This window comes from Salmo trutta, chromosome 35 (genome assembly GCF_901001165.1).
Source record: "Salmo trutta chromosome 35, fSalTru1.1, whole genome shotgun sequence".
Taxonomy (NCBI): domain Eukaryota; kingdom Metazoa; phylum Chordata; class Actinopteri; order Salmoniformes; family Salmonidae; genus Salmo; species Salmo trutta.
In genome coordinates, this window is record NC_042991.1 from 13,431,001 (window position 1) to 13,457,709 (window position 26,709).

The following is a 26,709-nucleotide window of genomic DNA, read 5'->3' on the forward strand; positions in this document are numbered from 1 at the left end:
TTCCTCCTGACAGAGCTGGTGTAGGTGTAATTGAATCAGGTTTGTAGGCCTCCTTGCTCACACATGCTTTTTCAGTTCTGCCCACAAATTTTCTATAGGATTGAGGTCAGGGCTTTGTGATGGCCGCTCCAATACCTTGACTTTGTTGTCCTTAAGCCATTTTGCCATGACTTTGAAAGTATGCTTGGGGTCATTGTCCATTTGGAAGACCCATTTGCTGCCAAACTTTAACTTCCTGACTGATGTCTTGAGATGTTGCTTCAATATATCCACATAATTGTCCTTCCTCATGATGCCGACTATTTTGTGAAGTGTACCAGCCTCTCCTGCAGCAAAGCACCCCCACAACATGATGCTGCCACCCCTATGCTTCACGGTTGGGATGGTGTTCTTCAGCTTGCAAGCTTACCCCTTTTTCCTCCAAATATGACGATGGGCATTATGGCCAAACAGTTCTATTTTTGTTTCATCAGACCAGAGGACATTTTTCCAAAAAGTTACGATCTTTGTCCCCATGTGCAGTTGCAAACCGTAGTCTGGCTTTTTTATGTCCGTTTTGGAGCAGTGGCTTCTTCCTTGCTCAACAGCCTTTCAGGTTACGTCGATATAGGACTCGTTTTACTGTGGATATAGATACTTTTGTACCTGTTTCCTCCATCATCTTCACAAGGTCCTTTGCCGTTGTTCTGGGATTGATTCGCACTTTTCGCACACCAAAGGTTGTTCATCTCTAGGAGACAGAACGCGTCCCCTTCCTGAGCGGTATGATGGCTGCGTGGTGTTTAGACTTGCGTACTATTGTTTGTACAGATGAACGTGGTACTTTCAGGCGTTTGGAAACTTCTCCCAAGGATTAACCAGACTTGTGGAGGTCTAAAAACATTCTGAGGTCTTGGCTGACTTCTTTTGATTTTCCCATGATGTTAAGCAAAGAAGCACTGAGTTTGAAGGTAGGCCTTGAAATACATCCACAGGTACACCTCCAATTGACTCTAATGATGTCAATTAGCCTATCAGAAGCTTCTAAAGCCATGACATCATTTTCTGGAATTTTCCAAGCTGTTTAAAGGCACAGTCAACTTAGTGTATGTAAACTTCTGACACACTGTAATTGTGATACAGTGAATTATAAGTGAAATTTTCTGTATGTAAACAATTGTTGGAAAAATTACTTGTGTCATGCACAAAGTAGATGTCCTAACCGACCTGCCAAAACTATAGTTTGTTAACAAGAAATTTGTGGAGTGGTTGAAAAATGAGTTTTAATGACTCCAACCTAAGTGTATGTAAACTTCCAACTTCAACTGTATATAGGGCAGCAGCCTTTAAGGTGCAGGTTTGAATAACCAGGTGGTAGCCGGCTAGTGATGGCCGTTTAACAGTCTGATGGCCTTGAGATAGAATCTGTATTTCAGTCTCTCGGTCTCAGCTTTGATGCACCTGTATTGATCACGCCTTCAGGATGGCAGCGGGGTGAACAGGCCGTGGCTCGGGTGATTGACATCCTTGATGATCTTTTTGGCCTTTCTGTGACATTGGGGGCTGTAGGTTTTCCTGGAGGGCAGGCAGAATGCCCACTGTGTTGCATTGGGCAGACCGCACCACCCTCTGGAGAGCCCTGCTGTTGTGGGTTGTGCAGTTGCTGTACCAGGCTTTGATACAGCCCGACAGGACGCTGTCAATTGCGCATTTCTAAAAGTTTGTGAGGATCTTCGGGGCCAAGCCAAATCTCTTCAGCCTCCTGAGGTTGAAGAGGCACTGTTGCGTCTTCTTCACCACACTGTATGTGTGGGTGGACCATTTCAGATTGTCAGTGATGTGTATGCTGAGGAGCTTTTCATCTTCTCCACTGCGGTCCTGTCCATGTGGATAGGGGTGTGCTCCCTCTGCTGTTTCCTGAAGTTCATGATCAGTTCCTTCGTTTTGTTGACGTTGGGTGAGAGGTTTTTTCCTGGCACCACTCCGCCAGGGCCCTCACCTCCTCGTTGTAGGCTGTCTCGTTATTGTTGGTAATTAGGCCTACTACTTTTGTGATGTCTGCAGACTTGATGATTGAGTTGGAGGGGTGCTTGGCCACACAGTCATGGGTGAACAGGGAGTACAGGAGAGGGCTGAGCACGCACCCTTGTGGGGCCCCAGTGTTGAGGATCAGCGACGTGGAGGTGTTATTTCCTTCCTTCACCACCTGGGGGCCGGCCCATCAGGAAGTCCAGGACCCAGTTGCACAGGGCAGGGTTCAGACCCAAGGCCCCAAGCTTAATGATGAGCTTGGAGAGTACTATGCTGTTGAATGCTGAGCTATAGTCAAATGAACAGCATTCTTACATAGGTATTCCTCTTGTCCAGATGGGATAGGGCAGTGTGCAGTGCGATGGCGGTTGCATCGTCTGTGGATCTATTGCGGCGGTATGCAAATTGAAGTGGGTCTAGGGTGTCAAGTAAGGTAGAGGTGATATGATCCTTAACTAGCCTCTCAAAGCACTTCATGATGACAGAAGTGAGTGCTACGGGGCGATAGCCATTTAGTTCAGTTACCTTTGCTTTCTTGGGTACATGAACAATGGTGGACATATTGAAGCAAGTGGGGACAGCAGACTGGGATAGGGAGAGATTGAATATGTCCGTAAACACTCCAGCCAACTGGTCTGCACATGCTCTGAGGACGCGGCTAGGGATGCCGTCAGGGCTGGCAGCCTTGCGAGGGTTAATAAGCTTAAATGTTTTAGTCAAGTCGGCCACGGAGAACGCGACCCTACAGTCCTTGGGAGCGGGCCACATCGGTGGCACTGTGTTATCCTCAAAGCGGGCGAAGAAGGAGTTTAGCTTTTCCGGGAGCAAGACTTTAGTGTCCGTGACGTGGCTGGTTTTCCCTTTGTAATCCGTGATTGTCTGTAGCCTCTGCCACATACGTCTTGTGTCTGAGCCGTTGAATTGCGACTCCGCTGTCTCTGTACTGTCGTTTTGCCTGTTTGATTGTCTTACGGAGGGTATAACTTCACTGTTTGTATTCAACCATATTCCCAGTGACCTTGCCATGGTTAAATGCGGTGAGTCGCTCTTTGAGTTTTGCACAAATGCTGCAATCTATCCACGGTTTCTGGTTTGGATAGGTTTTAATGGTCACAGTGGTAACAACACCCCCTATACATTTCCTGATGAACTCAGTCACCCTGCCCGTGTATACATCAATGTTATTCTCAGAGGCTACCCGGAACATATCCCAGTCCGCGTGATGAAAACATTCTTGAAGCATGGATTCCGATTGGTCAGACAAGTGTTGAATAGACCTTAGCACGGGTACTTCCTGTTTGAGTTTCTCCCTATAGGAAGGGAGGAGCAAAATGTAGTCTTGAGCTGATTTGCCGATGGGAGGGTAGGGGAGGGCCTTGTAGGCATCCCGGAAGGGGGAGTAACAGTGGTCGAGCGTTTTTGCAGCACGAGTACTACAGTCAATGTGTGATAGAACTTCGGTAGCATTTGCTTCTTTTAAACCCTCAGCTACAATAAATGCCGCCTCAGGGTATATGGTTTCCAGTTTGCACAAAGTCCAGTGTAGTTCAGTCATGGAATTGGCTTGAGGGGGAATATACATGGCTGTAACTATAACCGAAGAGAATTCTCTTGGAAGGTAATACGGTCGGCATTTGATTATGACAATTATGAAGACCATGATGTTAACAATGATGATGCTAATGACGATGACGTTGTTTATGAAGATGACAACAATCATGATAGCGATGATGATGTTTTTATTCTGTGCAGGTATTAGATGCATTGCTAAGCCACCTTCAGGAGACTCTGGAGTTGGCCACATCGAGAGGAGAAGGGCCAGGACCCGAGAGCAAGGTACGTACCCCTGTCTATGGTCTACTGCTCTGGGCCTGTATCCACAAAATATCTCAGAGTAGGAATGCTGATCTTGGATCTGTCCATATAATCTTATCATGATTTAAACTGATCCTAGATCAGCACTCCCACTCTGAGCGGCTTTGTGGATACTTACCCAGGTCTAGTTGTCTTTGTGAATGAGCTAACCCCCTCTACTGGTTGATTCTGTGTGGTGCAGCTATCATATATAAAGATATATACATGCACACTATTGAATGCTCCCAGTCTTATTCAACGTGTGTGTGGGTACCTATGTTTCAGACTTTTTGTACCCTGAACCTACTAGTTGTGCATACACTACTGTTTATCTCATAAAATCAGTTTTTGCACTACTTTTTTTATTTTTATAACCTATGTCCCACTCCTCTCATACTCTCTTCATCACTCTCTCTAATGTTTCACTCTGTGTTGTTTCGTTCGTTTTATCTTTCCTCTCTTTGTCATCTTCTCACTCTGGCGATGTTTCTGTATCTCAATCTTTTTTTTGTTATTCTTATCTCTGTGCTCCCTCTCTCTCCCCCTGCCCCCTCTATCTTCCCTTGCCCCCTCTCTCCCCCTGTCCCCTCTCTCCCCCCTCTCTACTCATTATTGTATTTCTCCACCCTCTGTCTCTGTCTGTACCTCTCTCACCATATTATTTTTTAACTCTTATCTACACACTTCCATGTCTTTCTCTCCCTCCTTCTCCCTTTGTCTACCCCACCTCCTCACTGCCTTTTTTCTCTCCTTCCTCTCTCAACCTCACCCCTCTTTCTTATACTCTTTGTGCCTCCCCCTTCCTCCATGCCCTTCTACATTTCTCTCTCGCACCTGTCTCCCCTCCCTCCCAATGGTGGGTCCAGCAGCTGATTGTCCCCGAGCTGGTCCCGGCACTGGCGGCGGCCGAGCAGAAGGCTGCCTTGTCGCTCCGCTGGCGGGTGCATGAGAGACTGCTGCAACGCTATGCCTGCCTGCCCCGTGTTGTTTCCGCCGACCAGATCTACTTCCGCTTCCTGCAGAGGATGTTCGCCATCGTCACCACCAACGTGAGACTAGTATACATAGGGAGAATCTAATGGGACAAACTCACTTTGAATGACGTAATTGATTATAGTTAGGGATTGGTTTAAGCTCAGGGTTAGGGTTAGAGTTATGGCTGGCATGCCAGTCACATATTTTATACATATTGTAGCTACACACATACGTTGATGAACTAGCCTGAGATCTGAGTAACCTTGCCTAAGACTTGTGTTAGCTCCCTGAGCCAATGCCTAATCTTCAGCTCAATGACCTTACACATTCTTGCATTGTACAGTGTACGACCTGGGTACTTTCGGTTCTGACATCAATTCCCAATGAAAAACATAATGTTACATTGTAACCTGTCTGGGCTAGGGGGCAGTATTTTCACGGCCGGATGAAAAACGTACCCAATTTAAACAGGTTACTACTCTGGCCCAGAAACTAGAATATGCATATTAGTAGATTTGGATAGAAATCACTCTGAAGTTTCTAAAACTGTTTGAATGGTGTCTGTGAGTATAACAGAACACATATGGCAGGCAAAAACCTGAGAAAATTCCAAGCAGGAAGTGGAAAGTCTGAGAATTGTAGTTCTTCTTTTGATTCTCTATTGAAGCTACAGTGTCTGTGGGGGACGTTGCACTTCCTAAGGCTTCCATTGGCTGTCTAAAGCCTTCAGAAAGTGGTTTGAGCATTTTTCTGTCACTGGGTAGATAATAGGAGCTCATTCACTGAGTGGTCTGCCTGGCAACAAAGGGATTGGATATGCGCGGTCATGCGAGCACGCCGTTCCTTCTTTTTCTTCTTGAATGAATATGCTATTGTCCGGTTGGAATATTATCACAATTCTACGTTAAAAATACCATAAAGATTGATTTTAAACAGCGTTTGACATGCTTCTAAGTACGGTAATGGAACATTTTGACTTTTCGTCTCTCGTTCCGCGCTCGCGCGTTATGCCTTTGGATAAGTGATCTGTACGCACGAACAAAACGGAAATATTTGTACGTAAATATGGATTATTTGGAACAAAAACAACATTTCTTGTGGAAGTAGCAGTCCTGGGAGTGCATTCTGATGAAGATCAGCAAAGGTAAGAGAATATTTCTAATACTAATTCTGAGTTTAGGTTGCCCCGAACTTGGCGGGTGTCTGAATAGCTCACCATGATGGCTGAGCTATGTACTCAGAATATTGAAAAATGTGCTTTCTCCGTAAAACTATTTTAAAATCTGACACAGCGGTTGCATCCAGGGGTAGTCTATCTATAATTCTTAAAATAATTGTTATATATTTTGTCAACGTTTATGATGAGTATTTTTGTAAATTGATGTGCACATTCACCGGACGTTTTGGTGGGAATACATTTTCTGAACATCACGCGCCAATGTAAAATGCTGTTTTTGGATATAAATATGAACTTTATTGAACAAAATCGACTTTATCGAACAAAACATACATGTATTGTGTAACATAATGTCCTAGGACTGTCATCTGATGAAGATCGTCAAAGGTTAGTGCTTCAATTGTGTTTTGGGTTTTATTGACACATGTCCTTGCTTGGAAAATGGCTGTGTGATTATTTTTGTCTATGTACTCTCCTAACATAATCTAATGTTTTGCTTTCGCTGTAAAGCCTTTTTGAAATCGGACAATGTGGTTAGCGTCCCACCTAGCCCATAGAAGTTAAACGATGTGTTCATCTCTGGTATTAGATGAGTTGATGTAGGATAGAACTTTATTCAACTATCCCACAAGGGATAGAAAAGATAGAAACTATAAAATGGAAATCCTACATTGTGTTAACAGCAGGCTGAGGATATATCTCAAGTGGCACCCTATTCCCTTCATAGTGCACTGCACTATCAAAGGAATTGGCTGCCATTTGGGACAAACACTCTGTCTCTGCTCACTAAGTGTGTCTACTACGTGTTGTTGCCAGAACGTTCTCCCAGTCCAGAGAGAGGCAGCCAGGACGCTGTGTATGTTCCTACGCTACAACCGCAAGCAGGAGCAGCGGCAAGAGATCATCGGCAAAGTGCTGCAAGGTCTGTCTGTCTGTCTGTCTGTCTAGTGTCTCTGTCTGTCTATACATCTATCTATTTTGTTTGTCGACAAGGTTGACAAAAATAAACAATACAATGCAGACATCCATATGGAAAAAGTGTTGTCACAGGTGCCACTACAACCTGTGCCATGATAGATTTGCTAAGCAAATGGCTCCTAATTCCCCAACGGTTTTACCTAGAATAAAAAAGAAGACTCTTAATGTTTCGCGCAAACTTGGCAGTTTGTGTGACTTTTGTAATGTAATGTATATCCTGCCTTCGCCCCCTTCCATCTCCCTCGTTTCCAGAGCTTGCTCAGGGCAGAAGTTACTGGAACAGGCTTCGCTACCTGGACCTGTGTGAGATTGCCATGGAGCTCTTCTCAAAGGCCTACTTCTGCAAACACTTCCTCATCCAGGCTCTGGAGCTGGTCAATGACCCTGTAGCCAACGTCAGGTACTGGATTCAGTAATTAATAAGTTACTTAAAGGGACAAACAGGGATTCAAATGACAAACGTCTGTCCCGCCACTTTTTTTGGTGAACATCTGAGGGATGGGCATGGAGAAATGTAACACTCTCAAATTCATATACGGAGTTATGGATTCATGGACGCCATCCATTTAACCATGTTTTGAGGCTATACCGGATTTGTTTAGAATTAAATTGTTCACAAATAATGGAGTGAAACAAGCTTATATTTTGGGTTCCGTTGGGGTACGACAGTTGAACTAAGCCCATGAGTCATTTATAAGTTACTGTATATTCTTCAAGAGTAAATGGCTATATATAATTAATTTAAAAGTCAAAACCAATCTCCGATTGCTGCTTTAATTCCTTAATTTGATTTTTTGAGTGCTTTTCTAGATGCTTTGCTTCATATGGGGACACCTCACCTCATCCATCATCAATGGCATCCATTTCTTGGCAGCCATTTCCACACATCCGCTTGTACGTTTGCTCTCGTGGTGGGACATCTAACGTAGCGTGCTGTTGTAGGCAATGGATGAAAGATGATCTAGTACTATGAAGCTTTAGAGAAATTTATCCTCTGAGTATGCCATGTATATTGACCATGGTCATGTTCAGTAAGCACTCCCTTGCAAAACGTTTTGCAACAGAAAATGAAAATCTGCATTCTTATTGGACACACTCAGGTTGTGCCCTCCCTGTTAGAATTGTTTTTCCTGTTTTGTGCCAAATAAACATGACCCAGGTATAAGCTGTGCCACATGCTGCCCCGGCTGAGGTCCACCATCAGGCTGCCTGCAGACAAGCACCTCCTGCAACAGCTGGAGTTCTGCGTCCGCAAGCTACTCTGTCGGGAGAAGGACAAGGATGTGGTGGCCACCGTCCGCAAGGTGAGGGAGGGAGGGGTGGATGACATTACTGAGTACTATTTCAATCAGGGTCACTTAGAAATGTCCTTGTTTTTGAAAGAAAAGCAAATTTTTTGTCCATTAAAATAACATAAAATTGAAATACAGGTGTAGAAATACAGGTGTAGACATTGTTAATGTTGTAAATTACTATTGTAGCTGGAAACGGCTGATTTTCTATGGAATATCTACATAGGCATACAGAGGCACATTATCAGCAACCATCACTCCTGTGTTCCAATGGCACGTTGTGTTAGCTAATCCAAGTTTATCATTTAAGTACATTAGTGTCTAGTTTGAGAAATAGACACCTCACAAGTCCTCAACTGGCAGCTTCATTAAATAGTACACACAAAACACCAGTCTCAACGTTAACAGTGAAGAGGCGACTCCGGGATGCTGGCCTTCTAGGCAGAGTTCCTCTGTCCAGTGTCTATGTTATTTTGCCCATCTTAATCTTTTATTTTTATTGGCCAGTCTGAGATATGGCTTTTTCTTCGCAACTCTGCCTAGAAGGCCAGCATCCCGGAATCGCCTCTTCACTGTTGACGTTGAGACTGGTGTTTTGCGGGTACTATTTAATGAAGCTGCCAGTTGAGGACTTGTGAGGTGTCTGTTTCTCAAACTAGACACTCTAATGTACTCTAATGTACTTGTCCTCTTGCTCAGTTATGCACCGGGGCCTCCCACTCCTCTTCAGTTTCTTGGCAATTTCTCGCATGTAATAGCCATCATTTCTGAGAACAAGAATAGACTGACGAGTTTCAGAAGAAAGTTATTTGTTCCTGGCCATTTTGAGCCTGTAATGAAATTCACAAATGCTGATGCTCCAGATACTCAACTAGTCTAAAGAAGGCCAGTTTAATTGCTTCTTTAATCAGGACAACAGTTTTCAGCTGTGCTAACATAATTGCAAAAGGGTTTTCTAATGATCAATTAGCCTTTTAAAATGATAAACTTGGATTAGCTAACACAACGTGCCTATTGAAACACAGGAGTGATGGTTGCTGATAATGGGCCTCTGTACGCCTATGTAGATATTCCATTAAAAATCAGCCGTTTTCAGCTACAATAGTCATGTACAACATTGACAATCTCAGCACTGTATTTCTGATTAATTTGATGTTATTTTAATGGACAAAAAAAAGTGCTTTTCTTTCATAAACAATGACATTTTTAAGTGACCCCAAACTTTTGAACTGTAGTATATGTATGTGTGTGTGTGTGTGTGTGTGTGTGTGTGTGTGTGTGTGTGTGTGTGTGTGTGTGTGTGTGTGTGTATATATATGTATATATATGTATGTATATATATATATATATATATATATATATATATATATATATAAACATTATTTTTTGTATTTTTTTTAGACAGTGCTGGAATTGGACAAAATGGACATCACAGAACCTGTAAGTAATCCCTTACTTTCTTCACTCTTTTTAGAATACTTGGAAGAATGGTTGTGTAGCAGATAGCAATGTCCTATAAGCATGAGTGAATTGTTTCGCCCCACAGTTAGCTAGCCAGCTAAAGTTGCTTACAGTTAGTTAGTAACCGTTTCTACACTCTTTTGCAAGCTACCATAATGCTGTCGTTTCAAAAACCTCTCTCCAGAAAATGACGAGGTGTCACCAGTTGTATTTACATTTTAATTTATTATATTTATTTTACATGTATTGATATGGTGGGCAGCAGGTAGCCTAGCGGTTAGCGCATTGGGCAGTAACCGAAAGTTCGCTGGCTCGAATACCCAAGCCCACAAGGTGATAAATCTGTCAACATGCCTTTGAGCAAGGCATTTAACCCTAATTTGCTCCAGGCTCATTCGGAAAGTATTCAGACACCTTCCCCTTTTCCACATTTTGTTATGTTACGGACTTATTCTAAAATTGATTAAATAAAACATTTTCCTCATCAATCTACACACAATACCCGATAATGACAAAGCGAAAACAGGTTTTTAGAAATGTTTGCAAATGTACTAAAAATAAACAGATACCTTATTTACATCAGTATTCAAAACCTTTGCTATGAGAAATTTACCTCAGGTGCATCCTGTTTCCATTGATCATCCTTCAGATGTTTCTTCAACTTGATTGGAGTCCACGGTTGGTAAATTCAATTGATTTGACATGATTGGCGCCGGAGGGGATGGCTGCCGTTTTATGGGCTTCTAACCAACTGTGCTATTTTGTTAGTTTTTCACGTTGTTTGTAACTTATTTTTTTACTTATTTTGTACATAATGTTGCTGCTACTGTCTCATATGACAGAAATATGTTTCTGGACGTCAGAACAGCGATTACTCACCTTGAACTGCACAAAGATTTTTTTCTTTAACGAGTATCCAATTTGCGTGAAGAAAAGATGGAGAAAAAGGGGGCGGGAGTTGGGCTGCCTTCTGAGAATTCGTAGGCGAGTGAGTAATCCTCCACTACCATCCGTTCTATTGGCCAACGTGCAATCACTGGAAAACAAAATGGATGCTATACAATCAAGACTATCCTACCAACGGGACATTAAAAAGTGTAATATCTTATGTTTCACTGAGTTTTGGCTGAATGACGACACGGATAATATAGAGCTGGCGGGATTTTCCAAGCATCGACAGGACAGAGAAGAGAAGCTACGTCTGGTATTGCTTGCCTGAGGTAGAGTAGCTTAAGATAAGCTGTAGACCACACTATCTACCAAGAGAGTTCATCTATATTATTTGTAGCCATCTATTTACCCCCACAAACCGATGCTAGGACTAAGACCGCACTCAACCAGCTGGATAAGGCCATGAGAAAACAAGAAAATGCTCATCCAGAAGCGCCGCTCCTAGTGATCAGCAGCGGCGCTCCTAGTTAATGCAGGCAAACTTAAATCCTGTTTTACCTAATTTCTACCAGCATGTCACTTGTGCAACCAGAGGAAAAAAACTCTAGACCACCTTTACTCCACACACAGAGACGCATACAAAGCTCTCCCTCGCCCTCACATTGGCAAATGTGACCATAAATCGATCCTCCAGAAAGACAACCCCTCAGCACTCCACCAATCAGGTCTTTATTGTAGAGTGGCCAGACTGAAGCCACTCCTCAGTAAAAAGCACATGACAGCCCGCTTGGAGTTTGCCAAAAGGCACCTAAAGACTCTAAGAAATAAGATTCTCTGGTCTGATGAAACCAAGATTGAATTCTTTGGCCTAAATGATGGAGGCCACTGTGTTCTTGGGGACTTTCAATGCTGCAGAAAACCTGTTTTGACTTTGTCATTATGGGGTATTGTGTGTAGATTGCTGAGGATATTTTTTTTTTACTCTATTTTAGAATAAGGCTGTAACGTTACAAAATGTGAAAAAAGTCAAGTGGTCTGTGTACAGCTATGTTATTCCTAAAGGTTGCCTTCTATTGTTACAACATGGAAGTGCTACCACAGGTCTGATTTGAATACAGTCTAATATGTACTTTTCCATTTTAGTACCATAAGAGACACGAGAGAGATCTACTAGACCAGAAGAAGGAGAAGGAAGAGACACTACTGCTGGAGATGGTGAGGGACTTTACACCATCCTGTCAATACCGAGCACTGTCATCAAACATCGCCTTGTTCTTGTTATTTGTAGAACCAATATTTTATAAGCCCCCTTTATGCGTACAGCACTGTCCGTTTATTATTAGTGGAAAATAAAACAAGCAAACATGCGTCTTTGTTCAGAACATTATTGGTATTTTTAACATTCCATACTCGTGCATATATTTGCATGAATTAACCTTTTCAAATATTCTATTTTCATTTCTTTCTTCAGAAAGCTTTTTTGACTCGCTTTATTTATAAAGAGATGGATTGATGTTCTGTTATTCAATTCCTCTAGCACCCTGCTCTAGTCCAGTGGTATTCAAACTTTTTCAGCGGGGGCCCTATTTTTTTTCAGCTAGAATTTCTTGGGACACCATTTCTTTGGCAAGAATTTCTCACGAAGCCACACCAAATCTTATGACACAACCTTAAAATCAGTAAATAAACAAATAACCTTCAATTATTACATTTTCAAAATAGAAGCAAACCAATAAATAAATGTATTCAATACAATTTCATATTGTCCCATACAGTAATCTGTACTCTTATATTTTGGTTCCCCCAAAAATACAATACTTTTGAATATCACTGCTTTAGTGTATAGCCTATTCCTTTGTCTTCTGAGGCACTGTAGCAGTTGTCATTTTCTTTGGCATCTAGTCAATGAAAGAATATACTAACTTTATTATGACTTCAAAACTAGGTCAAAAGTCCATAGTGTGTGTGTGTATCCTTGGTATCTATTCCTGGTTGTTGTGATAGTTTATTTTGTCACAATTCTTAGTTGTAAATATAGCTGCAAGCAGCAAGGAAGGGGTATTTTGAAGGGGATATATGGGCTTGGTTGTACAAGGCACAATATGTTTGGAAAGAAGAAACGTCACAAACGTCAACATGTAAAACTATTTTAATCTATAACCTAAGGTTATTAGTAACCTATAATTGTATTAGCATTGTGTTAGCTAGTAAAGAGTGGTGCAGTATCTAGCTAGTGAACTATAAATAAATATGATATTACAGTATAATAAATAGTTGGCCCCACCGTTAGCCAAGTTAGTTTGATAGCTAGCTAAAGCTATTTACAGTTAGTTAGCAACTGCATCAACACTATTTTGCTAGCTACCATAATGTTATTGTGTCAAAACATGCCCTCTAAGATGACGAATATGTCACAGTTGTGTTTACATTTTACAGATTGTAATAACTGCCTTTGTTTCTTATTTTTTTAACCCTTTGAGTCTCTTCTCTCGTCCACCACAGGAACAGCTAGAGCGACAGCAGAGCGAAGCCAAGCTCACCAGTGAAAAACACACCGAAAAGAAACGTACGTTCTCACACACATCACACATCTGCTTTGAGATTTTTACTATATACAGTTGAAGTCGGAAGTTTACATACACTTAGGTTGGAGTCATTAAAACTCGTTTTTTTCAAACACTCCACAAATTTCTTGTTAACAAACTATAGTTTTGGCAAGTCGGTTAGGACATCTACTTTGTGCATGACACAAGTCATTTTCCCAAAAAATTATTTACAGACAGATTATTTCACTTATAATTCGCTGTATCACAATTCCAGTGTGTCAAGAACTTTACATACACTAATTGACTGAGCCTTTAAACAGCTTGGAAAATTCCATAAAATTATGTCATAGCTTTAGAAGCTTCTTTGAGTCAATTGGAGGTGTACCTGTGGATGTATTTCAAGGCCTACCTTCAAACTCAGTGCCTCTTTGCTTGACATCATGGGAAAATAAAAATAAATCAGCCAAGACCTCAGAAAAGAAATTGTAGACCTCCACAAGTCTGGTTCATCCTTGGGAGCAATTTCCAAACGCCTGAAGGTACCACGTTCATCTGTACAAACAATAGTACGCTAGTATAAACACCATGGGACCACTCAGCCGTCATACCGCTCAGGAAGGAGACGCGTTCTGTCTCCTAGAGATACGTACTTTGGTGCGAAAGGTGCAAATCAATCCCAGAACAACAGCAAAGGACCTTGTGAAGATGCTGGAGGAAACAGGTACAAAAGCATCTATATCCACAGTAAAACGAGTCCTATATTGACATAACCTGAAAGGCCACTCAGCAAGGAAGAAGCCACTGCTCCAAAACCGCCATAAAAAAGCCAGACTATGGTTTGCAACTGCAAATGGGGACAAAGATCGTACTTTTTGGAGAAATGTCCTCTGGTCTGATGAAACAAAAATAGAACTGTTTGGCCATAATGACCATCGTTATGTTTGGAGGAAAAAGAGGGAGGCTTGCAAGCCGAAGATCACCATCCCAACTGTGAAGCACGGGGGTGGCAGCATCATGTTGTGGGGGTGCTTTTCTGCAGGAGGGACTGGTGCACTTCACAAAATAGATGGCACCATGAGCTTGAAAAATGAAGCAACATCTCAAGACATCAGTCAGCTTGGTCGCAAATGGGTCTTCCAAATGGACAATGACCCCAAGCATACTTCCAAAGTTGTGGCAAAATGGCTTAAGGACATCAAAGTCAATGTATTGGAGTGGCCATCACAAAGCCCTGACCTCAATCCCATAGAAAATTTGTGGACAGAACGGAAAATGCGTGTGCGAGCAAGGAGGCCTTCAAACCTGACTCAGTTACACCAGCTCTGTCAGGAGGAATGGGCCAAAATTCACCCAAATTATTGTGGGAAGCTTATGGAAGGCTACCCGAAACGTTTGACCCAAGTTAAACAATTTAAAGGCAATGCTACCAAATACTAATTGAGTGTATGTGAACTTCTGACCCACTGGGAATGTGATGAAAGAAATAAAAACTGAAATAAATCATTCTCTTTACTATTATTCTAACATTTCACATTCTTAAAATAAAGTGGTGATCCTAACTGACCTAAGACATGATTAAATGTCATTAATTTTGAAACTGAGTTGAAATGTATTTGGCTAAGGTGTATGTAAACCTCCGACTTCAACTGTATTATAGTTAATACACTAATCTCAAATTCATTGAGACATGGTGCCCTGTGACATGTTGTGACTGTGTGGGTGGCTGTGTTGGCAGGGAGGGACAGTAAGACAGGGTTGTCAGGGACCAAGGGCCTGTCTGGATCCACGTCCGGGGCCACTTTGTCCACCTCCTCCGGTAAGACTGGGAATCAATCAATATCTTTATTTTTCCAATTGGGAAATTTGTCAACGTGGGAGAAAGGAACACTGGCAATACCTTATACTAATAAGCATTCATTAACTCTTTATGAACAATTCATAAATTAATAAAACCATAAACACATATTTTTGAAGATTTAATTTATTGTAAAGTGTTACCAAACCACTTCCTTGACCATGGATAGAAATGTATATGCCATTCTAGCATAACCGTAAGGGGTTTTGATAACTCTGTTCCTACAGCAACAGTAGCAGATTGTTGCACACGACAAAGCGCTTTCAACTCACAGTGAATCAAGACAAAAAACATATGACCCAAAAAGCTATCCTGTTCAACTTGGTGGAGATAGTGTTTGATCATGGTGATGGTGAATCTACAGGTAAAGAGTTGAGGAAGGCCAAACTGGCACGGAGTCGGTCGCTTAGCAGCCACCCTACTACACCCAAGATGGCTAATCCAGACAAAACTCTGTAAGTAGTACCCTGTCCAACCATATCCCTAAACCAAAACATCACTATATAATTTTGCTGAAATATATTTTGATATAATATATTTAATCAAACATAAATGTCTGGATATATTTTAAAGAACTACTCTTTATAGGAACAGCTTTGCTTTTCGATTGTTATTTTAAGAAAATAAATCTCGCACGCACACACACATTCCAGTAACATTTATATTTATGGGACCACGTATACGTTTTAGCCACTTGTTATTGTCTTGACACGTTCTTCCATCTTGGTTTTCCTCCCCAGAAAGGTCAAGGATTCAGGAAGCTGTCCTGGAAAAGGGAAGAACTTGCTTCCTATGAATGGTAATCAAGTATTCCTATTTTAGTGCAGCGCTCATCCTATTTTAGTGCAAATCATCCTATTTTAGTGTAGCTTCCCAGCTAGTTCCTTGGAAGTTGTGGGAACCAACCTGTGTTGTTGGTTTCAAATTGGTTCTGGGAACGAAGCACTACATTTCTTAACCGGTAAAACAAAAACAAAAAAAGTACATTCTGAGAACAAAAGCAACCAAAAAACAACAGTTTGTTTTTAGTTTGCAGGGAGGTTCTGAGAATGTTTTACTCTAGTTACTTTAATGTTTTTCCTGGGAGGTTTTATTGACGGTCTGAGAACGGAAATTCTAGGTTATTTGAAATAACATTCTGAGAACATTCTCTACATGTTATAAAAGTTTTATGGTTATTATTGAACATTTTCTTAACACTAAGAACTAAATATAAAGTTTTTTTTTTTAAATTTTTTATAACTTCCTTTAATTAAACTTTCACTGAATAAGTCTTATTTTGTGTTAATGTTTTTAAACTCTAAACACACAGAAATGAATTTTCTTTGGCATTAATCATACAAACACATACATGTTTCATCAGTGGTGGAAAAAGTACCCAATAGTCATACTTGAGTCAAAGTAAAGATACCTTTAATAGGAAATGACTCAAGTAAAAGTGAAAGTCACCCAGTAAAATGCTACTTTAGTAAAAGTATTTAGTTTTAGTTCTAAAAGTATTTGGTTTTAAATATACTACAGTATCAAAAGTAAATGTAATTGCAAAAATGTACTTTGTATCAAAAGTAAAAGTATAAATAATTTCAAATTCCATATATTAAGCAAACCAGATGGGACAATTGTTCGTGTTTTTCTAATTTATAGATAGCCAGGGGCACACTCCAACCCTCAGACGTCATTCAGAAACAAAGCATTTGTGTTTAGTGAGTCCGCCAGATCAGAGGTAGTAGAGATGACCAGGGATGTTCTCTTCAAAATGTAACGAGTATTTTTGGGTGTCAGGGAAAATGTAAGGAGTAAAAAGTACATCATTTTCTTTAGGAATGTAGTGAAGTAAAAGTTGTCAAAAATATAAATAGTAAAGTGCAGGTACCTTAAAAAGTAGTTTAAAGTATTTTTACTTAACATTTTACATTTTAGTCATTTAGCAGACACTTATCCAGAGCGACTTACAGTAGTGAATGCATACATTTCATTTTCATGTATTGTTTTTTTGTACTGGCCCCCCGTGGGAATCAAACCCACAACCCTGGCGTTGCACACATCATGCTGGCGTTGCAAACACCATGCTCTACCAACTGAGCCACAGGGAAGGCCGTACTTAAGTACTTTACATCACTGTACAGCATCAGTGAGATTCGAGCCTATGATCTTATCTTCTCTATCCATGGAATTAGTCCACTGGCACCAGCATGCCATGTTTTGTTACGCATACAAAGCTGTTCATTTTTGTTTATTCACTCATTAAGATCAGGTGTGGCCAACTAGTGGGCGGGGCCAACGCACCTGAACACACTTAACAAGATATACTGAAGGATAGAGTTTTGTTGAAGCTGAGAAAGGGAATGGTTTTGTTTTTAAATAACATTCTTATAACATTCTGTGAAAGTTACAAAAGTATTCTTGTGGTTTTTATGGAAAGTTTTCCTGTTCTGAGAACAAAATCTAAAAGGCCCAGTGCAGTCAAAAATGTGATTTCCTGTGCTTTATATATATGTCCACAATATGAGGTTAGAATAGTACTGTGAAATTGTGAAAATTGATAATGCCCTTTTAGTGTAAGAGCTGTTTGAATAGACTGCCTGATATTTCAGGCTGTTTTGGTGGGATGGAGTTTTGGCCTGCCTGGTGACATCACAAGGAAGAAAGAATTCCAAACCTCTTCCAATAACAGCTAGTTTTCAGTTTTCCCCTCCCATCGAAGACCACTCCCAGACAGTCCTAGCAAAAGTTTATTTTTGACCATTTCAATTGAAAACAATCATAGTAAGGTTACTCAAAAATAATTTTATATTGAGTGCAAGGGGTGCGTAACTGGTGGCAGGGAAGTCAGATGCAGGAGAGCAGAACTAGGTAATAGCCGGAGCAGTTTAATTCCTAAACCAACGGCATCAAGAAAATAAGAACTTGGGTACAAAACCAGACGCGCACCGGTCAACATGTGCACAAGCACTTACAAACAAACAATACCACACAAAGACATGGGGGGAACCGAGGGTTAAACACACAACACGGAATGAGGGAATGAAAAACCATGTGTGTGGGAAAACAAGACAAAACAAATGAAAAATGGATCGGTGATGGCTAGAAGACCGGTGACGGCTAGAAGACCGGTGACGTCGACCGCCGAACACCGCCCGAACAAGGAGAGGAACCAACTTCGGTAGAAGTCGTGACATTGAGATAAAAACAGCTGCATTGGACCTTTAAAGTTTGATGTTAAATGTGTAGAATTTCATTTTTTAGAATATTCCCAGAATATTGGTAAGAACTGACATGAAATATACATTCTCTGAACGTTCTGAGAACATCGCTTAAGTCACACAATTTTTTGAAATGTTCCCAGAATGTAGTAAAAATATTACATTAAACATGGGAACTTTTAGTGGAATGGTCTGTGGTAGTACTGAAATTCCCACAGAAGAATGTTGTTTCGTAAAGTTCTCTGAACAATTTGAGAACATGACTTCAAAAAGAACCATGTTGGAAACGTTATCCTGAAAGTACTGACATTTCCACAGAAACAGTCCCTCAGAAGAACATTGTTTCTTAAAGTTCTCTGAACCTTTTGAGAACGTTCCCAATGTCAAACCATTCGTAGAACCTTCCTAGAATATTACAACACATTAAATTAAATGGAACCATGTGTGAACCTTCTGTTAAAGTAATGCAACACCCCAAAAAGCTGGGTCATTCTTGTAAGTGCAACTCCTATTTTAGTGCAACTCTCATCCTATTTTAGTGCAACTCATCTGATTTTAGTGCCAATATTAAATAAATAAATACAGAAATATGAACACAATTCCTTGGTAACCATTTGTAAACCTCAATCGGTATGGTGTCCACATTCCAGCCCATCAGATTATAAGCATGAGGAGAAATGTACAGATCTAAATGCCAAATTACAGAAAAGATCAGCCCTATCTAATTTTTGGAGTGAACTATCCTTACATACATACAGACTCAGGTGACCTTCCAAACCCCTGATTTGGAGAGCCCTGGAGCATGTGCTCTCTCCCTGTCAACTAAATTAGCATAAATAAACAATTATTTTAAATCCAAATTTTCCACTCTGTCACATCATCAGTCACCTCATCACTTCCTGTGTGTGTTGCAGCGGACGAGGCTCTGCGGTCGCACCACTTCAGCGTGGCAGCAGCGTCGTCAGTGCTGTCTCCAACTCCCTCGGCTTCCTCCATGCCCGTCCTTATCCGCAGCAACACCACCAACACCCTGGTGGACCACCCACACCAACACCAGCACCGCAGCAGCACCCTGGACCACCGCACCACCAACGGGAGCAAGGACACCCAGTCCAGAAAACTCTCAATGTAGGTCCTCTCTCAGCACTCATCGTCCTCCGTCCAATTCCAATAACCCTATTTTACTATGGCATCACCGTTTGAAAAACTGTGTGCCAGCCAGGGATGTGTTCACTAGGAACCAAACAGACCGAAACAGGGAGGGTGCTACCTGAACTTGTCCAATATGAAACTCTGGTTTTCGTTGAAAAACATTTTTCTACGGTGTGAACTAATGCATACACCCCAGGTTCAATAGGAGATGTTAGTTTATCAAGTTTAGATATCTGCACTCACACCTATAGCTTGTTGGCTCATTCATGATTTACACTATGAGTGAATCCACAACCATACCAAATCCAAACCAAATTAAATGGATTTTGGAAATTGCAATAGACACCATCCCACACCGATGCATTATTTTACCTCTGAGTACACAAATTATGTCAGTGATTTTTTGCATTGACACAATCAAAACCAACTTGAACGGCATATCTTTCAGCGTGACTTCTTTGATATTAGTCTTAAGTGACTTTTTGGAACTGCAGTGAAGGAAATACACCCCAGGTTCCAAATAGTAGAGAGTTGTTACTATTTAGCAAGTGAGACATTCCTGTGAACAACTTAATTCCGAGGAAAGAGATAAAACATTAAATGAATGCATTTTAGAGCGACAGAGTTGGGACAAACCAATTCACTTTTAGTATTTTATGATGCTAAAAATGTAACTTGCAACTGTTTACCCTGCTTATACAGTCGTTGTTTACATAGTGATGTAGCAGTGAAATAGGGTTACTCAAAGTCCACCCCCTACAGCCTCTGGTCGAGTCAACCCTCTAGGCCAGTGGTCACTAAGCCTGGTCCTAGGAGAGACCCATATGGATTACAGGCTTTTGTTCTTGCCCAACACTAACAAACCTGATTTGCCTAATAAAGTGGTTGGCTTTGGAGATAAGTTAAAGCAGGTGTGTAGGTGCTGGAGAAAAAACCTACGAAGTACACTGTGGGTCCCCAGGACCAGCATAGGAGAGCACTGCCCTAGAGAGCTACAAGGTGGACAGGCTTTTGTTCCAGCACTGAGACGCCTGATTTACCTTGGATAAGCAGTTGGTTAGTAGAATCAGGTGTGTCAGTGCTGGACCCTTTAGCGCTCCAGGACCACGTTGGTGACCACTGCCCCTTGGCGCTTGTGTAGATCTGAAATGATGGGATAGATGTAAGAAATATGGCGATAATTTCAACTTAGTCAGTCACAGGCAAGATTAATCTGTTTTCATAATGTTAATGCTGGCACCCAATTTATCAATTTAGATATACATGAAAGGGTAGGGGGGGCTAAGCATTGACGATCATCTTCCACCAAGTCCACTATACAGATTCATCATAAAACAAGGCAACACAAACCTTTACATTACATGCGCATTATTTCAGGTTTAGTTGTATAAGTTTATTAAGAATAACTTTAACTTATGTGATTAGAAGTACAGGCAGGTAACAGCACTTACCACCCCCAATTCTGTTTTCCAAGGCAAAAAGTGAGCGCAAAGACAAACAAGTGAGGGCAAACGGGGTAAGTACTAGAGGTCGACCGATTATGATTTTTCAACACCGATACCGATTATTGGAGGGCCCAAAAAAGCCGATACCGATTAATCGGCCAATTTTTACATTTGATTTCTTTATTTGTAATAATGACAATTACAACAATACTGAATGAACACTTATTTTAACTTAATATAATACATAAATACTATCAATTTAGCCTCAAATAAATAATGAAACATGTTCAATTTGGTTTAAATAATGCAAAAACAAAGTGTTGGAGAAGAAAGTAAAAGTGCAATATGTGCCATGTAAAAAAGCTAACGTTTAAGTTCCTTGCTCAGAACATGAGAACATATGAAAGCTGGTGGTTCCTTTTAACATGTGTCTTCAATATTCCCAGGTAAGAAGTTTTAGGTTGTAGTTATTATAGGAATTATAGGACTATTTCTCTCTATACGATTTGTATTTCATATACCTTTGACTATTGGATGTTCTTAAAATGCACAAAGGTGCTGTTTGAATGAATGCTTACGAGCTTGCTGCTGCCTACCATCGCTCAGTCAGACTGCTCTATCAAATATCAAATCATAGACTTAATTATAACATAATAACACACAGAAATACGAGCCTTTGGTCATTAATATGGTCGAATCTAGAAACTATCATTTTGAAAACAAAACGTTTATTATTTCAGTGAAATACGGAACCGGTCCGTATTTTATCTAACGGGTGGCATCCCTAAGTCTAAATATTCCTGTTACATTGCACAACCTTCAATGTTATGTCATAATTATGTACAATTCTGGCAAATTAATTACGGCCTTTGTTAGGAATAAATGGACTTCACACAGTCCGCAATGAGCCAGGCGGCCCAAACTGCTGTATATACCCTGACTGCTTGCACGGAACGCTAGAGAAGTGACACTAATTCATGGTAGCAGGCAATATTAACTAAATTTGCAGGTTTAAAAATATATACTTGTGTATTGATTAAAAAGAAAGGCATTGATGTTTATGGTTAGGTACATTGGTGCAACGACAGTGCTTTTTTCGCAAATGCGATTGTTAAATCATCACCCGTTTGTCAAAAGTAGGCTGTGATTCGATGAGAAATTAACAGGCACCACATCGATTATATGCAACGCAGGACACGTTAGATAAACTAGTAATATCATCAACCATGTGTAGTTAACTAGTGATTATGTTAAGATTGATAGTTTTTTATAAGATAAGTTTAATGCTAGCTAGCAACTTACCTTGGCTTCTTGTTGCCCTCGCATAACAGGTAGTCAGCCTGCCATGCAGGCTCCTCGTGGAGTGCAACGTAAGGCAGGTGGTTAGAGTGTTGGACTAGTTAACCGTAAGGTTGCAAAAACTAATCCCCGAATCCCTGAACAAGGCAGTTAACCCCCGTTCCTAGGCCGTCATTGAAAATAAGAATGTGTTCTTAATCTGACTTGCCTAGTTAAATAAAGGTGTAAAAAAATATATATAAAAAAAAAAAATTATATATATATCTAAAAATTTAAACCTGCAAATCGGTGGCCAAAAATACCGATTACAGATTGTTATGAAAACTTGAAATCGGCCCTAATTAATCGGCCATTCCAATTAATCGGTCGACCTCTAGTAAGTACTGCACATCAGCATGTTCTTAGAAGGCAGCATAAATATATCGGTTATTCCACCTGTACTGTAGTTCCTCTGGTCTAAAGCCTATGTAATGTAAAGTGTGGCCAAAAAGAATGTCCTGCCTTACTGCAGTTAGTCAGTTATTACCAGGGTTGTGTTCATTAGGCACCAAATTGGGGGAAAATCAGACTGAAACAGGGATGGTTTATGTGGACTTTTTGTTTATGTTGAAAAACATTTTTGAAAGATTTCCCATGCGTGCCCTAATGAACATGACTCTGTTGAACTGTTGTCTTTTTGGATGATTACACAATCCCCACGATTCTGTCAATGCATGTTCAGATATCTGCACTCGCACCTATAGTTTGTTGGCTTCTTTATGTTATACACTTTATAATACACTTTGTGAGTCAATCCACACAAATACCAAATCCAAACCAAAATGGTAAATGCATTTTGGAAATTGCAATAGACACCATCCAACACATGCATTATTTAACTAATGATGAGTACACAAATTGTCGGTGACTTTTTGGAACTGCATTTAAACAATCAAAACAAACTTCAACGGCATATCTTTCAACGTGACCTTTGATATCAGTCTAAGTGACTTTTAGGAACTGCAGTGAAGCAAACTTTCCAATCCCAAATCGACCCATGCCCAGTACCCTCAGTACTTGTGTAGATGCTTTTGTATATAAACTCAGCAAAAAAAGAAACGTCCTCTCACTGTCAACTGCTTTTATTTTCAGCAAACTTAACATGTGTAAATATTTGTATGAACATAACCAGATTCAACAACTGAACAAGTTCCACAGACATGTGACTAACAGAAATGGAATAATGTGTCCCTGAACAAAGGGGGGGTCAAAATCAAAACTAACATTCAGTATCTGGTGTGAACACCAGCTGCATTAAGTACTGCAGTGCATCTCCTCCTTGTGGACTGCATCAGATTTGCCAGTTCTTGCTGTGAGATGTTACCCGACTCTCTGCGAGTTCCCGGACATGTCTGGGGGGAATGGCCCTAGCCCTCACCCTCTGATCCAACAGGTCCCAGACGTGCTCAATGGGATTGAGATCTGGGCTCTTCGCTGGCCATGGCAGAACACTGACATTCCTGTCACTGACATTTCTGCAGGAAATCACGCACAGAACGAGCAGTATGGCTGGTGGCATTGTCATGCTGGAGGGTCATGTCAGGATGAGCCTGCAGGAAGGGTACCACATGAGGGAAGAGGATGTCTTCCATGTAATGCACAGCATTGAGATTGCCTGCAATGACAACAAGCTCAGTCCGGTGATGCTGTGACACACCGCCCCAGACCATGACAGACCCTCCACCTCCAAATCGATCCTGCTCCAGAGTACAGGCCTCGGTGTAACGCTCATTCCTTCGTCGATAAATGTGAATCCGAGCATCACCCCTGGTGAGACAAAACCGCGACTCGTCAGTGAAGAGCACTTTTTGCCAGTCCCGTCTGGTCCAGTGACGGTGGGTTTGTGCCCATAGGCGACATTGTTGCCTGTGATGTCTGGTGAGGACCTGCCTTAAAACAGGCCTACAAACCCTCAGTCCAGCCTCTCTCAGTCTATTGCGGACAGTCTGAGCACTGATGGAGGGATTGTGCGTTCCTGGTGTAACTCGGACTGTTGTTGTTGCCATCCTGTACCTGTCCCGCAGGTGTGATGTTCAGATGTACCGATCCTGTGCAGGTGTTGTTACACGTGGTCTGCCACTGCGAGGACGATCAGCTGTCCGTCCTGTCTCCCGGTAGTGCTGTCTTAGGCGTCTCACAGTATAGACATTGCAATTTATTGCCCTGGCCACATCTGCCTCCTTGCAGCATGCCTAAGGCACGTTCACGCAGATGAGCAGGGACCCTGGGCATCTTTCTTTTGGTGTTTTTCAGAGTCAGTAGAAAGGCCTCTTTAGTGTCCTAAGTTTTTATAACTGTGACCTTAATTGCCTACCGTTTGTAACCTGTTAGTGTCTTAACGACCGTTCCACAGGTGCATGTTCATTAATTGTTTATGGTTAATTGAACAAGCATGGGAAACAGTGTTTAAACTATTTACAATGAAGATCTGTGAAGTTATTTGGATTTTTACGAATTATCTTTGAAAGACAGGATCCTGAAAAAGGGGCGTTTATTTTTTTGCTGAGTTTATAATGTATGTGTACACCCCTTCAAATTAGTGAATTCGGCTATTTCAGCAATATCCGTTGATGACAGGTGTATAAAATCGAGCACACAGCCATGCAATCTCCATAGACAAACATTGGCAGTAGAATGGCCTTAATGAAGAGCTCAGTGACTTTCAATGTGGCAGCGTCATAGGATGCCACTTTTCCAACAAGTCAGTTCATCAAATGTCTGCCCTACTAGAGCTACCCTGGTCAACTGTAAGTGCTGTTATTGTGAAGTGGAAATATCTAGGAGCAACAACAGCTCAGCCACGAAGTGGTAGGCCCGCAAGCTCACAGAACGGAACCGGCAAGTGCTGAAGCACATAAAAATCATCTGTCTCCAGTTGCAACACTCACTAGCGAGTTCCAAAGTGCCTCTGGAAGCAATGTCAGCACAAGAACTGTGCGTCGGCAGCTTCATGAAATGGGTTTCCATGGCCAAGCAGCCACACACAAGCCTAAGATCACCATGCGCAATGCCAAGCGTCAACTGGAGGGGTGTAAAGCTCACCGCCATTGAACTCTGGTGCAGTGAAAACACATTCTCTGGAGTGATGAATCACGCTTCACCATCTGGCAGTCCGACGGACGAATCTGGGTTTGGCAGATACCAGGAGAACGCTACCTGCCCCAATGCATAGCGCCAAATCTAAAGTTTGGTGGAGGATGAATAATGGTCTGTTTTTCATGGTTTGGGGTTGGCCCCTTAGTTCCATTGAAGGGAAATTTTAATGCTACAGCATACAATTCATGACATTCTATACAATTCTGTGCTTCCAATTTTGTGGCAAAAGTTTCAGGAATGCCCTTTCCTGTTTCAGCATGACAATGTCCCCGTGCACAAAGCGAGGTTCATACAGAAATGGTTTGATGAGATAACTTTTTTTAAATTAGGGGGTAGATCAGTTTTAATATTGCAGATAGATTGCGTCTTCCATCAATGTAATTGTCTGCACCCTTTCCAATCCCCCCTATTATATTTATTTATTTATATTTATATATATATATATATATAGTAAATATATTTTCCTTTATTATTTTCCCCTAACCCAACCACCCCTCCCCTAATTGGAGTAAACTAATGGACAACAGCAAAAAAAAAAAAAAATCTACAATTTTTTTTGTAAAAACCTATTTTTGGTTTGTCATTATAGGGTATTGTGTGTTGAGGGGAAAAATGTATTTAATCAATTTTAGAATAACGCTGTAATGTAACAAAATATGGAAAAAGTCAATGGTTCTGAATACTTTACAAATGCAGTGTATTTTACAATAGTTATCCGTTGTTGGTTCTTAATCCCATTCTTCAACTACCCTCAATCCCTTCCTTCTATCTCTGAAGACCATTGAGTTTTGATTTATATTTGCCATATATTTTTAACTGCTGTTTCACAAAGCTCTGAACCTATATACATTTTACGGACACAGTATATTTTACATTAGTTATCTTGTTTTTAGTCCCACCCTTCAGCTCCACTCAACCCCTCCGATCTATCTCTGAACACCATCCAGTTTAGATTTCTAGTTGCCATATATTTTTCAATGTTGCTGATATTTTACAACAGTTCTGAACCTTTCTATTCTCATAGTTTCTACAGATTGTAAATTAAAGATACATTTTTTTGCTAAAAGTGTTATATTATTGATAAATTGACTGACTTTTCAAATCACAGAGCAGTGCTATTTGCAGAGTTAGCTCCAGGTAAATGTTGCAATTCTTCAGCCATTCCTGAACCTGTGACCAAAAACAAGCTACCAAAACAATTGGTTGCAAGAATTTTGTATAATTTAAATTGAGAAATTCTACGTTTTGAATCCGGCAGTATTTTGTGTATCAGTTCATAAACCATGTGCCATGGAATCGGTACATTAAAAATCTCTTCCCAACTATTTTGCAATCTACAGTCGTGGCCAAAGGTTTTGAGAATGACACAAATATACATTTTCACAAAGTCTGCTGCCTCAGTTTGTATGATGGCAATTTGCATATACTCCAGAATG

At 40.9% G+C, this 26,709-nt stretch overlaps 1 protein-coding gene across 6 annotated transcripts in view; it reads left to right on the top strand.

The window, feature by feature from the left end:
• The window catches only part of ppp4r4 (protein phosphatase 4, regulatory subunit 4), a 140,626-nt gene that overhangs the window by 111,340 nt on the left and 2,577 nt on the right, over positions 1 to 26,709 (top strand). For 5 of the 6 annotated variants that reach the window (XM_029733387.1, XM_029733385.1, XM_029733386.1 and 2 more), the window contains 12 exons: positions 3,763 to 3,846; positions 4,731 to 4,913; positions 6,833 to 6,938; positions 7,247 to 7,394; positions 8,154 to 8,298; positions 9,688 to 9,726; positions 11,782 to 11,853; positions 13,141 to 13,204; positions 14,920 to 15,000; positions 15,404 to 15,494; positions 15,780 to 15,838; positions 19,157 to 19,370. In XM_029733387.1, coding sequence (XP_029589247.1) covers positions 3,763 to 3,846; positions 4,731 to 4,913; positions 6,833 to 6,938; positions 7,247 to 7,394; positions 8,154 to 8,298; positions 9,688 to 9,726; positions 11,782 to 11,853; positions 13,141 to 13,204; positions 14,920 to 15,000; positions 15,404 to 15,494; positions 15,780 to 15,838; positions 19,157 to 19,370 — 1,286 coding nt within the window. The remainder of the gene's footprint in view (positions 1 to 3,762; positions 3,847 to 4,730; positions 4,914 to 6,832; positions 6,939 to 7,246; positions 7,395 to 8,153; positions 8,299 to 9,687; positions 9,727 to 11,781; positions 11,854 to 13,140; positions 13,205 to 14,919; positions 15,001 to 15,403; positions 15,495 to 15,779; positions 15,839 to 19,156; positions 19,371 to 26,709) is intronic. The other variant, XM_029733383.1, reaches the window with a different exon arrangement.